At 53.7% G+C, this 15,702-nt stretch overlaps 7 protein-coding genes across 7 annotated transcripts; 2 read left to right on the top strand and 5 right to left on the bottom strand.

Moving 5' to 3' along the window:
* Nucleotides 1-2: 2 nt before the first annotated feature.
* On the bottom strand, nucleotides 3-2,961 carry CLUP02_12370 (uncharacterized protein; the record flags this gene model as incomplete). Its single annotated transcript, XM_049291334.1, has 7 exons — nucleotides 3-811; nucleotides 943-1,169; nucleotides 1,327-1,493; nucleotides 1,603-1,873; nucleotides 2,055-2,414; nucleotides 2,524-2,583; nucleotides 2,765-2,961. 7 exons carry the CDS (start codon nucleotides 2,959-2,961, stop codon nucleotides 3-5), a joined length of 2,091 nt encoding a protein of 696 aa, XP_049148479.1.
* Nucleotides 2,962-3,504: 543 nt separating this feature from the next.
* On the top strand, nucleotides 3,505-4,899 carry CLUP02_12369 (2OG-Fe(II)oxygenase superfamily protein; the record flags this gene model as incomplete). The annotated part of the gene is made up of 4 exons (XM_049291333.1): nucleotides 3,505-3,800; nucleotides 3,899-4,587; nucleotides 4,687-4,775; nucleotides 4,843-4,899. Coding segments are annotated over 4 exons (1,131 nt in total), but the record flags the coding sequence as incomplete, so codon positions are not given.
* A 303-nt stretch (nucleotides 4,900-5,202) lies between these two features.
* CLUP02_12368 (uncharacterized protein) lies at nucleotides 5,203-6,266 on the bottom strand (the record flags this gene model as incomplete). Its single annotated transcript, XM_049291332.1, has 6 exons — nucleotides 5,203-5,298; nucleotides 5,337-5,489; nucleotides 5,563-5,589; nucleotides 5,654-5,802; nucleotides 5,952-6,196; nucleotides 6,220-6,266. 6 exons carry the CDS (start codon nucleotides 6,264-6,266, stop codon nucleotides 5,203-5,205), a joined length of 717 nt encoding a protein of 238 aa, XP_049148477.1.
* Nucleotides 6,267-6,306: 40 nt separating this feature from the next.
* CLUP02_12367 (uncharacterized protein) lies at nucleotides 6,307-8,284 on the bottom strand (the record flags this gene model as incomplete). Its single annotated transcript, XM_049291331.1, has 10 exons — nucleotides 6,307-6,569; nucleotides 6,636-6,749; nucleotides 6,847-6,869; nucleotides 6,938-7,098; nucleotides 7,203-7,353; nucleotides 7,386-7,479; nucleotides 7,532-7,752; nucleotides 7,810-8,117; nucleotides 8,167-8,189; nucleotides 8,260-8,284. The coding sequence occupies 10 exons, from the start codon at nucleotides 8,282-8,284 to the stop codon at nucleotides 6,307-6,309; spliced, it is 1,383 nt and encodes a 460-aa protein (XP_049148476.1).
* A 35-nt stretch (nucleotides 8,285-8,319) lies between these two features.
* On the bottom strand, nucleotides 8,320-9,150 carry CLUP02_12366 (uncharacterized protein; the record flags this gene model as incomplete). The annotated part of the gene is made up of 1 exon (XM_049291330.1): nucleotides 8,320-9,150. The coding sequence occupies one exon, from the start codon at nucleotides 9,148-9,150 to the stop codon at nucleotides 8,320-8,322; it is 831 nt and encodes a 276-aa protein (XP_049148475.1).
* A 302-nt stretch (nucleotides 9,151-9,452) lies between these two features.
* CLUP02_12365 (uncharacterized protein) lies at nucleotides 9,453-9,689 on the bottom strand (the record flags this gene model as incomplete). The annotated part of the gene is made up of 1 exon (XM_049291329.1): nucleotides 9,453-9,689. One exon carries the CDS (start codon nucleotides 9,687-9,689, stop codon nucleotides 9,453-9,455), a length of 237 nt encoding a protein of 78 aa, XP_049148474.1.
* Nucleotides 9,690-11,468: 1,779 nt separating this feature from the next.
* On the top strand, nucleotides 11,469-15,702 carry CLUP02_12364 (uncharacterized protein; the record flags this gene model as incomplete). The annotated part of the gene is made up of 20 exons (XM_049291328.1): nucleotides 11,469-11,501; nucleotides 11,564-11,644; nucleotides 11,711-11,895; nucleotides 11,948-12,024; nucleotides 12,107-12,156; nucleotides 12,219-12,228; nucleotides 12,391-12,471; nucleotides 12,530-12,940; nucleotides 13,051-13,215; nucleotides 13,283-13,322; nucleotides 13,378-13,492; nucleotides 13,539-13,669; nucleotides 13,722-13,789; nucleotides 13,881-13,946; nucleotides 14,132-14,431; nucleotides 14,491-14,651; nucleotides 14,730-14,768; nucleotides 14,848-15,010; nucleotides 15,064-15,338; nucleotides 15,400-15,702. The coding sequence occupies 20 exons, from the start codon at nucleotides 11,469-11,471 to the stop codon at nucleotides 15,700-15,702; spliced, it is 2,754 nt and encodes a 917-aa protein (XP_049148473.1).

Below are 15,702 nucleotides of genomic sequence, written 5' to 3'. Positions count from 1 at the left end.
CGTCAAAAGAATGAGTGGTCGCCGAGCCCAAGGTGGCCGCCGCTGAAGAAGATATCCATTGTCTCCAGGGAGAGCGACCCGTCAAACTCCGGGACCAGCGTCGCTCCTGTAAAAGAAGATGGATTATGGTTATGTTGTCCCGGTACATTGTCCTGATGATGATGTGTCCAAGTCGGTGTTGCCGTCGCGGCTGCGGCCACGGCCGACGGACCCCGAAGGCTTCCACTCCTCACAAATGACACTCCCACTTCCGGCAACCCATGGCCGTCGCCCCCGGCAGTAGTTCTGGCTGTGCTACCAGCGCGGGCTTCCGTCCTCTCCGCTACTTTTTTCAAAGCCCTCTCTAGGCCGAATTGAATCGCAGACGGTGCGCTGTTCCCTCGGATGCCGTTGTGCCTCTGTGCCGCGCGGAGGAGTTCCAACACCGCATCGTCACCCTCGCCCACGCCCGCACCATCACCTTCAAGTAAGGAAGATCTCTGCTCGTACTTGGAGATGATGAGCATCGCGTATGCGACACACAGGCGGTGGAACTCGGGCAGCTCCTCGGCGCGGGAACCGGGCATGTCGACAAAGGCCCTGACGACGTCTGTCGCAAAGACTCGCACGCGCGACTGCGTCATGTCGGGAGGGCTTTGCGGATCCGCGTTTCTCTGTCGTCTATCCGCTCGCGCATCGGCCGGAGCAAGTCTCGGTGAGCTGGACAAGGAGTCTTGATCCGAGGTGGCTTGATCGTGTTCGAGTGAACGCCGGGCGAGGATGAGCCACGCTATTGAGTAACTTATCCTCAATGTTGATGCGGCCGGAAGATCTGTTCAATCGATACGTCAGCTTGTACCATGATGCCTGCTAGCATTACAATTGATGGACATGTCGTGGTCGGCGCCTTGTCTTTGAATGTACGTCGTCGCGTCGTGGGGATCAGCTGCGTTCGGTACTTACCAAATAGGTAATTCCACCTCGTCTTCCACGCCGAGAGCTCTTCACATGTGCCGTCGCTTCCTAAGTAAGATCGCTGCGCAAACTTGTCTTGTAGGATCATGTAAAGCATGATCTCGGCGTAGACCATGGCATCGAGCATTGTCGGCTTCTCAAAGTTGAGTAGAAGCTTGCACTGCAGAAGGTATGCAGCCGGTACGGTTGCTGGTCGACTAGTGGTCGCGGCCCAACTGCATATTGATCGGCATTAGCAATATTCTTAATGTGTTGGTTGGTTCTACAATCAGTATTGTAGATCCCGTTCCAACAACGTCCATCTTCCTTTTTCCAGATCTAATCCATTCCCTTTGATAAATCAAAACATCAACCATGGCAGGGGAGACTCACTGGAGATTTACCAAGCACGTGTTGGCCCAAAGTCGCATGACCCTCTGGTCCTCATCCGTCGATGTCCTTGATTTTGTCCGCGACAAGACTTCCGAGAAGTTGATGCTCAACATAGCCTGTTGCGCACAATGTCCGCTCACCAACCAGCTGTCGATGTATTCCGGCCCCTGTTTTTTTTGTTTTGCATCAGTCAATATGCACCCAAATATCTTGTTCACTGATTTCTTCCTGTTTCCATGTTTATGGATCTCAATGGCCATGTATGGCACAACGTACCGATGGTGCTGAAGCCCATAAAGCCATAATCATGATGCCTGTCAACTCTTCCAAAGGCAACGGGCTCGCAATCATTAGCTGACCCATCTGTAGGCGCACGTGCTCAAACACACGGCGGTGTAGTACTGACGAGCTGTGCTCGGAAAAGCGCATCGCGTGCAGACAGCAGGCATCGTGTAAAAAGGGCGAGGCGTGCCGGAGGTCCCTGTTCTTTGGGGCGAGGTCGGCTTCGCTGTTGATTAGGAGGGTATTCCGCCTTCGACTGACGAACCTATGTATCGCGGATTAGCAAAATGTTAGCTAGTTGCCAATACGACAACGTAGTTGTGACAAACATGTTGGCGAAACATGATTCGCCCACCCGACTTCTAACATGCATAGTGGTTTCTTTTTCCTTCCTAACCAAGCTCATGTCCAAAGTACTTGAGGCAACGTTGAATAAAAGAACTCACTCTGCAACCAAATCACGAGCCGTCTTGTCGTCCAAAATACCTGACGAAACGACATCAGCTTGGACATCGAATGTCCTTCGATAACCTCCACTCAGTTGGCTTCCAACTTTTCGGACAACTTCTGCTGGAGATAAGTAAACATGTCGGTCTCCTGGCTCGACGTCCTCGTTTTCCCTGGCCTTTTCAGAATCGTGATCGTCGACAACACTCTTGTCGGCTGGTGAATATTGCTGCTGCGGTTGATGGAGTCTCTCTTGGCGCCCCGTTGCCAACGCCCGTCTCACTTCTGGCCGGCTGCCCGATGCTAGCGCCTGCACCGTTGCCTTGAGGTCTACTATAGACGCTTCTAGGCTTCGGAACCTGCCGATGGAAAGTCAGTTAGCGCTTTGGTTTCGTAAGTATTGCCGTATTAGGCAAATGGTATAAAACCAGTGGACCAGGGGAATATTTCAAGTCATGGGATTCATACCTTCCCTCCACATCAAGTTTGGCCGGCGGTTCGCGCGAAGAAACTGAATGGGTATCGCCGCTGTCGTTCCATGTGCAAGTAATTCTACATTCATCAGCTCCTCTGAAACTTCTCTTCCAATTGGTCGGATTCTCATGTTGTAAGGGGGAGCCCTCGTAACGGTTGCAATGAGGAAACGCGAATAGCTCGAGCGACAACTTATCAAACCAACAACAACCCGGAGCGCCGATCATCAACTTACCTCAACGAACGACACCTCGCGCACGCCTCGGAATCCTCGTCGAGTTCACACCGACACTTCTGCCTCCGGCACGTGTCACAGGAGAGGATCCGCCTCTTTCTCTTCCGGCTCGACTCCTCCATCCCCACCACATCCCGTCGGCTGTCGTCGCTCAACCTGCGCCGTCGCACGCTTGGCGTTTCGGCTCCGGCGTGCATATCCTGCCTCGGTCCGCTTAATCGATTACCCACCTCATAACCTTCCAGCTTTCGGGAGATGGGCCGGATGCGATATAGTTGCAAGCAAGTTGTTTCGTTCCGAATGAAGGGAACGGAGAAAAAAGTGTTGGTAGGTGATCGTTGGTGATCGGACGGAACAGGAGATAGCCGGATGACAGTGGCCCTTTATGTGTTGGCTGGAGACCCACGTAGCGGGGCAGCGCGATTGGGGAAGGAAATAACCGGAAATCGACGGATAGGTGATAACCTTATCTCAGCACCTTACCTTATCCTGAGGATAATCTTCGACAGCATGTAAGGAGTTCAATAGTGGCGGCAGTAAAATGTTGAGTCGTGTAACGTCAGCTTCAGGTATTGAGGTTTTATATATAGCAGATCATTACCCCCACTCTGACATGTCGCATTGCCGGCATTGGGGGATACAGGTGCACCAAAATCACGATATTGTTCGACTAAATATCATTTTGATACTGATCGCTTTGAAGATCGTGGCGCTCCAGAGGCTCAGGCTGTAGATAAAGTGCTTTCCGAAATGACCGCAGCAACCGCAGTCGAAACTGTTCCCACGGGAAAGAAGAAGGTCGTGCTCAATACTTTGATGGGCCGACTTACAGGCTGGTGTCCACGAGCCCACCTAAAGACTGCACCCTCGACGACGTGCCCATCATCGACTTGAGCGGGCTCACAGGCGACTTTGAAGAACGCAAAGCGATTGCCCTGGAGATTTTGAGTGCTGCCAAAAACAGCGGGTTCTTTTATATCAAGAATCACGGCATTCCCGAGCAAGTGATCGAAGCGGCGCATCAAAAGGGAAGAGAGTAAGTAGGCTCGCCCACTCACCGTGTCACTTAATCCGAATCCTTTTGCAGACCATGCGGATACGTTTCCGGAGACATCTGAGCTTACTCGAAATTAGGTTCTTCAAGCTTCCCGAGAAGGAAAAGCGAAAGCTCACCTCCAACACATCGGCCTACGGGTACACCGGCTTCCGGGAGCGGCAGGCCAACCCGGGCGAGACCAAAGATAGGAAAGAGGCCTTCCTCTGTCATTATGAACCCGATTTCGATCCTCTCCACGAGAACCGGCTCGACCAGGTTCCTGTGAACGTCAGAGCGCATTTACCTCGGGAGGACTTTGAGTGGACTGACGATGGCGACTCTGCCGTCCTTCCGGATTTCAAGGCCACAGTGTTGGCGCACTGGCGCGAGTGCCTGGCCCTCTCCCGCCGTCTTATCCGTGTCATTGCTCTGGCCCTCGACCTGCCGGAAGATTATTTCGATTCACTCACTACCTACCCCGGCGGTGACTTCGCAATAAATTTTTATCCCGGTCACGGGGACGAGCCGATCCAGGACCCGGACGAGGTCGGCGTCGGCGCGCACACGGATTTGCAAATCTTGACTCTTCTGTGGCAAGACAGTCACCGAGGACTGCAAGTGCTCAACAGTGCGGGGGAGTGGATGTGGGCGCCGCCGATCCGCGGCACGTTTGTTGTTAACATTGGTGACTTCTTCATGAGAATGACAAACGATAGGCTCAAGTCGACTGTACACCGCGTCGTGCAGCACGGCAGAGAGGACAGGATCTCCATGCCCTTCTTCTTTGGTAAGAGATTCTCCTTTTCATCATGAGGTCATAAACTTGGAGGATGATGCCCACCTTCTGGTTCCCTTTTCACTGATCAATTGTCTCGCAATAAAACAGGATTCAATTTCGACCAGGAGCTTGGCGTCCTTCCGACCTGCATTGATGAGAGTAGCCCGGCAAAGTACGGACCGGTGACGTGCGGTGAGGTGAGTCTATGCACCCGATCGGCGGAATCGCTGATTAGGAAAGTGCTTTCTGACGTAGTATTGACAGCTCATCGCCAAACGTTTGGCACTAGCAAAAGTTGAAATGCCACATGGTAGCAAGTAGTGTGTGGTTGTGGATTAGATGTGGACGAGGATTTAGCCTTCGAGTTGTGAGCGGTCCAGACTTCCCAGGTTAACAAGAGGGCCTCGAACTATGATGGAGACTCCGGCAAAATGCAGCAAATACCTACTCCGTAGTCAACAGTGAAACCTAAAAAGAGCAAAGCTGGAGCCCTGATACTTTGAGCGCGGCCTGTTGATCTTTTCCTCTGATCAAGTTGAACTTACATACCAAAGTAGTAAGGCGGACCGACCACCTGTTTGTTGGAGCTGGTTGGACGACGTCGGAGTTGTATACGTACGCAGCCTAGGCCTCGGCTTCCCAAATCCATCGATGGATCTCCATCGCCAGGAACTCCACGTCTGACTTGCCAGCCCCCATGCGCCCGCATGCGCCGTGAAACTAAGCAGACATGGATACGTGACTATTCTCCACCTGACGAGAGGCACGGGGATGACAGGCTCGTTGGGTTTGGAAAGGGAAAAGAATTGCATTCCGGCATACCGTACTCCGTAGACGCTGGGATGCTGGACCGCTCCCGGCCATGTCTCCACAGCAGAGATGGGGTTGATAGATGTGGAATCATTGTTTTCCTAAAAACGAGAGCTATGGTGCGATTTGCATCTTCGACCGGCCCATGATGCTTGACGGGCAGAACTGGCACACCGCCGACTGGTGTTCCGCCGCATGCCACTAACACGTTTGACATTTGACTATGGCCGTAAAGGAATGACCGCTAGGGGAGGCAGTCTTGTACCAGTACATTGTCGAACTGTAGAAAGTGAGAAGTGACCAATATCGAGACAGGTGTGAACTCTAGCGGGATGAGGCGGATCGGGTCGTTGTAACAGGCCGCCAGGGTGGTAAGTAAAACCTCTTGAGGTCTGAGGATGCAGATTTTGGCAACTGAATCGTTTGAAGCACGCGAACTGAGACAGCCGATACCTTTTGATAGTCGTTTCCCCGCGGCGACCCCGCATCATTGAAGGCTCAGGAATCGGAAGGAATTGGTGCTCAGGTACGGATACAGATACTGAAAAATATTAATCAATAACTGGCCATATCGGGCGCGATGTGGGAACCATTCTCCAGTTGACGCCAGATATCTCCTATTTCCCGGTGTCTCGATCTGGAAGGTCGGTGTCGAAAAGCCCATAGGCAATGAGGTCGTAATTCAGAAGCAACGCTTCCGTGAATCGAATATCGAAATCCATGCTCAGAGGGATCAACAGCACAGTGCAATAAAACCATATCGATCAGGGAGAACTCCGCCAATCTCCGCACAAGCTCTTCGTTGTGACTGTTAATTAGCCTTGCCATCACTCCCGGATGTCATCACTCCAGATTGAGCTTCGTTCATAGATATGCATCGATGGTGCACGATATCATGCGCTAGGAATGCAGTCTTTCTCAGTCTGGTTGCGCGATGGCGAGGGCAAAAGCTGCTACGAGGCCAGAAGAAGTACCGGTATACCGCGCAGCAAACGAGATCACCTCAAAAGTGCCGCTCCATTGGGTACGAACGGCAAGATGCGATCGACTGTCTCCGCGTGTTCGGACTCTTGCCAAGATATGGTGGCTCAGGCTCCAGCATTCTTTCTCGGGAGGGGTTGTGAATTGTATCCGTAAGGCCCGATGACGGACACAACGACCGCGATCGAGGGGATGATATGCTCGGCGCACGATCCGGGGATTTAGTAGAGGATCGGTTTGAGCAGGGGTTGTCGTTTACCCCCCACTTCTTCCCGCTAGGAGAGAAGGTGTTGATGATCCACCCGCAATGGCACGTCCACTATGAACCAACGGCTGGGCGTCCAAGCGCGTTCTGCTAATGAGACAGTCGAATCTGATTTCTGAGCCCGAGGAACAGAAGAGACATGAATGACTACGGACACGCTAGTCTGGTAAGCACAGTCAAAAGCGGTCAAAACGTGCTACAACCCATCTTACTCTCCTTCCATACGCTGGTCTGGCTGAGCGTGTGTCAGATTGCATTGACTTTTCTAGGGGTCTTTTGCTAGAACGTTAGGCGGGAGGACACGGAATGCCCCAATAATAGTCGCTAGAAAGAGCGATAGTCAACGCTACTTGAGGGGCATTTCCCCAATGAAGCTGAGGTGACTCAATACAGCTGACTTTCGCCGAAACAAGTGGCTTCGTCTTGGCCCCTGTCATGGCTTTGTGTTTCAACAGGGTCGCAACCTGTTTACTTCAGCTCAATAGCGAACATGCAGGTCGCGCCGACCACATGGAACCGGTAGTCATTGGCTAGCTTGAAGCATTTGACAGCGGTTCAAATCTGGGACCAGAACTGAAAACAGCAGCCAATCGAGGCTGCCTCCCAGGGCGCAGATGATGAGAGTTTGAAGATCAGAGCAAGAAGTGACCGCCCCGCGCGCAGCTGCTAATGTTATCCAGTGGTTCCAGTGCAATCCCGGCCCGTCTTGTGTTTGAACCCTGGAGAATAAGCTCGATCAAGGACCGGGTACTCTTTGACAACCAAGGTGATTACTGAGCAAGCCCGGATTATCAAGTCCGGGTGCAGAGGATCGGCTGAAGTACCCGCCCAAGTGATGGCGACGCCTTCAGTTAGCGAGCACGCGCTAGGACATATAGCTATCGGTAGTGGCAGAACTTCTGCTCGACATTGTCTCTGATTCCAAAGAAGCGTTCCGTGCGTGGACGTAGGGCTGACGAGAGCCTTTCCAGTGACTCCAACGAACCACAATGGCGGTGGTCTCGCATGCTTGGTGCACTTGCCGGATCGGGTGAGAAAAGGGGAGGGTTTTGTTGGGGCTGATGGCGCTGGTTGGCGTTGGGAGGCGGTCGACGGCGGTCTGCCAAAAGGCTAGCTTGCTTCTAAGCCGATGAGCCAAACCACAACTTCGGAAGTGACTATTTCACCTTTGGCACTTCGAAGCGAGGGCGGGGAGAGAGAGTCTAGGCCTGGACCCAACACTGGACGTGAATCTCTCGGTATCTGGATTTTGCCAAGTGCTAGCCGCCGATAGCGCATCGTCTTCCATATAGATCCACCAGGCAGGTATCGTCCAACCCAGTAGCTTGAGGAGGCTACCATGCCTGCTTCCACGGAATGGGAAAACGATACTGGGTTGACTTTGGCATTGCTGCTGCCGTAAACTTGAGATGCCTAGTTGCAGGGCGACGAATGTGACATCGAAGATATTTACTAGCCGCAAAATGTGGACGATGGCGTAGCGCTCGGATGCTCATGACTCGAATTGAGATGGTGAATCTTATACGAGATACCAGAGAGTTGTTTGAGATGAATGCTATGCCGAGCAGTTGTCAGCGGCATCAAAGCAATATCGAGCAAGTAATTGTAGCGACTCGGCTACACACCTTTGTCCCAAGCTGACGTTGCCATCTGAACAGCCAGATAGAGCGTCTCATTGACGAAGATTAAGTGCCAGGAGCAAAGATGACTTGAGTCACGGCAGCATCAATGGAGCTGTGTAGGTAATCGGCCGTGAATGAGGCTGAGGCAATGGCGTCCAGAACAGAGCCCCAGTATGTCATTGGTAGCCGCTGAGAAATTTGGTGGCAGCGACAGTGGGTTCGTTTCTCCGGATCGACCAGAAGCAAAGCCCCCGTGCAGTTCCGCTCTGATATCGTTGTACTGATACGCGAGTAGGATTCGAGAGGGGCTGCTGCGAAATGGACTGCGGTTCCCGAAAGCCTCCGGATATGCGGCGTTAAACTTATCATCCGTGGCCGTCCTGTTGTTGGACGGGGTTGCCCAGCCAGTGTCAGCTCATCATGGCATCCGGTCGACAGCTGTGCCACGGCGTGCTGCAAGCCAAGCCGGGGATTGACGTGAAGACATGGTGTCAAGGATGGAGTGGTGTCAGGCTTGGGAGGGATGAGGCGAGAAGGCGCCCGATGAATGGTCGAGGAGCAAGCAAGATGCGCGGCTGGCGACTGCGAGCGGCTGGGTCGCTGACAGAATGGAAGCTCCTTCCATTTTGCTCCGGCAGCTGTCAGGCATTCAGGATCGTGTAACAGTCGGCATGGGGAGCAGCAGTCGGAAATGTGGAATCGATGAATGACGGGTGATGGGGAAGTGAGAAAAGAGGGTGGTATATCCGTTCGTCTACTCCGTTTGTATTTCGGACTTGGGTTGGAAGAGGGCTCGAGGCCAGGAAGGTATCGTAGGTACGTGGATACCTCAGCTATGGCACAAAGATACTTTGCTCTCTCGGATTCGAAATAGATGGAGACGTTGGGAGTCATGGATCAATCAGACGTTTGCAGTGCCCGGAACGCATTCACCGGTACCTTACAATGCCCTGGTGATAGGATCCGCGCCTCGGAGATTATTGGTCAGCTTGAGAGACCGCGCTATATCTTGATCATCCGTTCAAGGTTAAGCCAACCAACGTGTGAAGGTGCCCCCAGCAATTGCGCCTCAGGATTCAGGTACGCATGGATACCTTGCCCATTGCCTACTGTACTCAATAAGCCTGTGATGGCCCGACAGATGTTGGTCAGCAAGGAGATTACATGGGATGGATGCCATAACCTGAGGCAGGCGGTTACAGATCACCGGACTTACGGCTTTGGCGCACCTTTACCGAGTACAGGCCTACAGGGCGTGAGGGAACTGAGAGGCTGAAAGCCCAGGGAGACAACCTAGGCAGATTGGGGAGCTGTCCCGCCAACTCAAAGGCGAGAAACCTCCGCTGGGCCAAGCATATGTCAAGGGTAAGTAATAATAGCCATGGCTGGGTCTTACCACGCCCATTTCTTTGGGTGGTCTTGAGATGAAGCATTTTATCAGATACCGGATCAGAGTCAGATAACACCCCGCCGCCTTTTCAAGGCCTCTCAGAAGTTACAGGGTGGCTTAAGAGGTAATTAGGTATGCAAAGCACGGTAAGGTACGTAACTGGGGAACACCTGGCCCATCCTGCTCAACTGCCTCACTTCGGCAGCGGACCCTCGTCTCTCCGGAGCCTCCAGTTGAATACGACAGTCGACAAGCGGCTACTCCAGTAGAATACTAGGAATGTAGGCCTGCTAAAAAAGGCAGTGACAGCAGTGTTCTCTTTCTCTCCTCGTGGGAATTGTCGCTTGAACCTTGCCTCTACTGCGGTACTCCGTACAGGCCCTAGTCTCCAACTACGCTTGGGGAGAGGGATCATGCAAGCGGAGCATGCGCATGCCGCGATGCGACAAAAATCCCATGTAATCGTACGCAGGTACTTGTGTCTCTAGGTACAAAGTATCCTCTGTGAATCAATGCGCAGGAGTAATTATCCGCTTGCAGGCATGACCACGCATCAAATGACGCTCTTTCCATTACAAGAGATTGAAGGAAAGAACTCTAGAGAGGGAGAGGAAGTCTAGAAGAGCAGGCGTGACATGTAAGTCTTTGACCCGTGCTTTCCCTCGATCCCATCCGCACCTTCCTTGCATATCGGGTCGTCCCTTCCAACCTAAGACACTATTAGCGACGCACAGCCGGCGCTTCGCCTTGAGAGCCGAGGTGCGCTCCTTCTAGAGCGGAAACAAGTCCATAAGGTACCTTGGTCTGGGCAAGGAAAGATGACGTGGACGTCTACTACCTAGTGCCAGTGTACAATACCTTAGGATACTATGTATGTAGGTACATTCATTCCGACAGAGAACATGCTGGGGAGCACAACGAAACCCTGCAAGCCCTCAAGGTATTTTCTTCCTACCTACTGAACCTAAGGCACCTGAAGGTAAGGCAAGTGAAGTAGAAAGTTCTTCTCCGATTCGGGAGGTGAGGACGGATAAGGCAGGCAAGTACATAGGTTCCGTCGGAGTGAAAGTGTTCGGTACATGTGGTGTGTGTGCGTGTGCTGTCGATGGAACTCAATGGCAGGCAGGCCCTGAACAACTCTCGCGATTTACTTCTCAGGCAATGGAAGTGGAGAGTTTATAAGAAGCCACGCTAGCCATTCCGGACCTGGGTTGAACAGGACTGGATAGTGACACCAGCAGGCTAGCGCGGGCTGGTTCCCTAGGTCAGGTAGGGCTCTTGGTCATTGGAGGCCGAGTTGCGAGCGGGCGAGGACGCTGGCCCCAATTAGGAAGAGGCAGATCTGGCTCAGATCCAATTCAGATGAGATGGCCCCCTCCGATGGAACCTTCTCCCACACCCCCTACCAGACGGCCTAGGGGATCCGACCACTCACACTCCCGTCCACCCTCATCGCCGGCCTCCCCCCGCTCACCGAAGACGCATCGCAATTTTGGGTCGTGAGGGGCCAGCCGGAGCGACATTTTGTCGGAACCCAAGACATTGCGAGGGAGACTTTGGATCCTTGGGAGGCTTGAACGCTTGCACGGCCCGGACTTGTGCTCCACAGCTTTTGATCATGGGGCGCTTTGTTTCGGCCGCCGCGCGAGAGCGCGAGAGAGGGTCAATTAATACGGACACAATGCGAGAGTGCGCGACTGCCTGTCTGCAAAGTAACCTCCCAGTGACTCCCCTCGCGGGCCTTGCCCACATCTCATCTATTCGACAGCACGCTAATTGGATAGGTACATGTACATAGGTTGACGGAGGGGAGGGAGGGTAGATGGCCCTGCGGCACTTTTTGAAGTCACCTCAGGTCTGGAGCTTCACGAGGAAGAAAAAAAACACACACAAGAGATGAGGCACGCCGCACGGTAGGTCACGACTTTCAAGGGTCGTCTGATGTCCGAGGCACTTTGCATGCCGCACAATATGTTGAATTCTATCCTCGAGTACGGAGTACTCCACAAGGAGGACCTACCTTAAGGTGAGATGGGAAGGTGTCGACTGGACTGCCCGGACTAGCTAGACGTACCTTACCTATCTACTTGCCTCTACAAGGAAGATACGGAGTACTTCACGAATGCTCTACCGTCTACTCCGTACAGAGTGCCTGAATACCTCAAACGAAGTGGCTGCTTACCTCACCTGCACCGTCCAAGCCACATTTTCTCTCCTCTCCTTCTTGCCCTCATTTATGTAAGCACAGAGTGCACCGGGAGGTAAGGTAGACGAGACATTGCAGCAACATTCCTCCCACAGGGAAGAAGCCGCCTTCTGGACGGCTCTTTTTTTCGGCCCCCTTTTTTCTATTTGCGCTCCAGGCAGGAGCAAGCAAGGTGACGTAGCTAAATTCTTTTGCCGTCTAGAATATGCAGGGTGCACACAACGTCACGGCCGCATGGGGTGACGTATTTTGAGTGAGGCCCGAATCCAACCTCGTCTTCCCCCCAAAAACCACCGGCTCGCCTGTCTTGCACTGCTGAGCTTTGGTTTATTAACTGAGGCCCGGCCCAAAGCGGACAGCTTGTAGCACGCCCTCAGTTAGTGGCTTCCCTTCGTTTCTCAAACTACCTCGTGGGCTTTTATGGCTTTTTCTCTCTTTCTCTCTCTCTCTCTCTCTCTATCTCTCTCTACCTCTCTCTATCTCTCTCTATTAAACGCAGAGGTTGTGGCGTTCTTTTTGCGCATTGATTCTCGGGCAGCTCGGCAGTATATACGGTTAGCACCCTCGCTTCGCCTCCACCGTCCTACGTCAAAAGATTTCCGCGATATCAAAGAAGGCTGTTCGACAGGCCACGCATGAGCAGCCAAGATGAATAGGGCCCCAACAGGTCCATTCAGCCTGTTGTTCAATTACATTCAATAGGGATGGCAACGGGCTAGGAGGGTGCTCGGTGCCCCCGGGGACAGGCGAACGAACGAAAGAGGGGCACACACAATGGACGCTGGCGGGGAATGAATTGCTTCCGTCTTGTCTCTTCCCCCTCCATCTGTCAACCTACCTTACACCTCGATCCCGTCCAAAAGACCAAACGGCTCTCGTCACTGCCCACTGCCCACTCGTCGGGCCTTTCTTTCTTTGTTTCTCACCCACTCCCGTCTATTCTCCCTCATCAGTACATCTACTTACTGAACAATCTGTTACAGATGTCTACCTCTTCTTCCCATCCTATCAAGGGTCTATCCCGGCACTGACTAAAACATACTGGGATGTGTCTGTACGCCCATGCTTTCCCCCAGTACCTAGCTCTAGTGAGCTTATTCCGCAGGCTCGGCATCAGAGACATGGTCAAAGGGCTACTAAACAATCTGCCCTTGCAACTTTGTATGTGTGTCTATCAGACGCTGCACATCACTCCCAGGAATGAAAGGATGGGCGACTAGCCCACTGGCGGGAGACTCGATACCTTACCATCTTACACACGCATTGGGCGCTTCGCTACCGCGGAGGGGCTATCCTGTTTCTGTTGCAGGGCCCCGGACCGGCTCCGACCAAATGGATGCTGCTCAACGCCAGGATAAAGCGGGTTATGTACTAGTGACAGACGACAACCTTACCTCTCTACTCCGTACCTTTCCTGCAACCTGAGTTAGGACGCGGCAGACGCCCATCCACGTCCATCCACGCCCACACGTCAGCAAATTTCATCGAGCGAGACGGACCGGCCTGTCTGACTGGGAGGTGACAGGAGGAAACTGGACCTTGGTGACCGTCCGTCTCCGTCACCGTCACCGTCGCCAATGTCTTGTCTCTGCCTCCTGCTGACCCTTGCCACGGCGGAGCTGGCTGCTGGACCAAGCAAGGTATCTATCTGTAAGGTAAGGTAGGTAAACTACGAAGACACTGCAGATGGCCGGAGCAATCCATGCCCTCCTTGCGCTATCTCTACCACACACACGCTCACCCTCACTCACCTATTCACTCACATACATACACGCACACACTCTCTCACTCTCCCTCTCTCTTTCTCTCTCATATCCGTAGACACATACCTACACGCACGCGCGCACACTCACACACACTCATACACAGCCACCGACTCTGGCGTATGTTCCTAAATAGGCGAAGGTTGCGTGAGGCCATGTCGCGGGGAAAACAACGTGGAGCGGTCGCCTCAAGCACAAATCTAATGTATCCATACATTGCCTCCTCGATACCTCGCTCACCTTACTAATGGGCCTGGTCAACTAGCTCAAGACCCTTGTAAGCTAATGTCTCCTTTTGTTCTGGAAACCCAGGCTGAACGGGATGAGGACGGTAACCAATGACTCTTTATTTTACCCCCCCCCCCCCCCCCCCCCCCCCCCCCCCCCCCCCCCCCCCCCCCCCCCCCCCCCCCCCCCCCCCCCCCCCCCCCCCCCCCACCCCCCCCCCCCCCCCCCTCCCCCCCCCCCCCTCCCCCCCCCCCCCCCCCCCCCCCCCCCCCCCCCCCCCCCCCCAAGGGCTTGGGCGCGGCACAACCCATCGCATCGTATCGCTCTCACAAGACACATGGCGCATCTCATCTCGTTCTACCCGTGTTCTCAACGCAACCAACCCATCTGTGCCGCGCTACCTATCGTTGGCACACTACGGTTGCTGTTGCCGTTGCCGTTGCCGCCGCGCCGATGACCACCGACAAGCGTGTTCGCCTTGTCTAGATTCGGGTTCGGGTGCCTCAGCAGCAGTGAAACTTATTCTGAGCCAAGTCTGTCGTCCCAACCTGGCTGTTGCTAGCGTGCGATTCCCTGCGGCCTCGAACGGTCAGTTCTGCATATATTATGGTCATAACTGCCCCCCCAAGACATGGAACGGGGCAAAGACTCATCAACATACGTCCTCTCTCTCATGGCTCCGCTTCGTGATCTGGTCCTGCTAGTAGAACATCGCTTTACCACTGCTGGGCCGTGTCGGCGTCCCCTTGCACCCCTTCAGGCCTCTCTCTCGGGCAAATCGGAATTGTGCATCGCGTATAGGGTTCCTGTACAGGACCAATCTCTCTTCCAACGCTTCGTATCGAAGGCGCATAAGCAAGCATTCACAACTGCCGCTGTTCGGTAGCTTCAGCTTCTTGCCTTGCTGCCGTCGCATATGTCCGTGGTTTGAGCGTCGCTGCCGTTGCCGTTATCGTTCTGGTTGCCCTCGTCTAAGCCCTTCCTTCCCGCTCCTGAGTGCGTAGGTTGCGTTACTGCTCTTCGACAAACGCCGTGACGGGGAGTCGGGCACGACTCCGATCAAATACAATTTTTTTTTCTCTCTTGCCGCATCTTCGCCAGCCTTCTGTTTCCACACACAAATCCGAAAGGCTGTGTACCACACTTTCCGCTCGGTTTTTACCGGTGGTGTCTAGCAGTCAACAAACAACATTCGTCGGCATTGTCGTCCCCCGGTGTAGTCTTTGAGTCCACCCGCAGCACCGGCGGTACCGCACGTTCCTCTCCGACAAAATCGAGATCCAAAAATCCAAAAATCAAGAGAGAGCGAGAGAGACAGAGAGACAGAGACGAAGAAAGAAAGACACACTTCCGAGGAACAAGAAGACTGAGTAAAAACAACTGGTGCACGGCATGTGCTCCGGGTGACCCAGACCCATATCCCACCCCGCCTGCCGTGCCGTTTCTCTTGGTCGAAAAGACGGGCACCGGTTCCACGTCTCCTCCCATCTCCCATGTTGAACGAGGTTTCTGCACCTTGTTCAACTGGTCGACAACCTCATCGGGACTCATCTGAGTCTCGCCAAGGACCCTCGCAGCCACTTCAACTACCTCTCGTCACCGACGTCCAAAATCAACTTGCATCTTTTGCCCCAGTAGCTCGCGGATGCTGCGCCCGGCCGAGAATCGTCCTGGGTCATTCTCCTGGCCGCTGCTGCCCCCTCATCGCCACTAGGGTTCTGCAGACTCAACGACCCCAGACCATTTGCCTAGGCTGGGCCTCTTTTCCCGCAGGTCTCGACCATTCTGTCTCTCTTGTCGCTCTGCCTAGCCTAGCATGCCACCCTTTCGCCTCAACATCAACTACCAAATCTCACTGA

This window comes from Colletotrichum lupini, chromosome 6 (genome assembly GCF_023278565.1).
Source record: "Colletotrichum lupini chromosome 6, complete sequence".
NCBI lineage: Eukaryota > Fungi > Ascomycota > Sordariomycetes > Glomerellales > Glomerellaceae > Colletotrichum > Colletotrichum lupini.
Note: the sequence above shows the minus strand (reverse complement) of the source record. Positions and strands in the feature narration are given on the sequence as shown.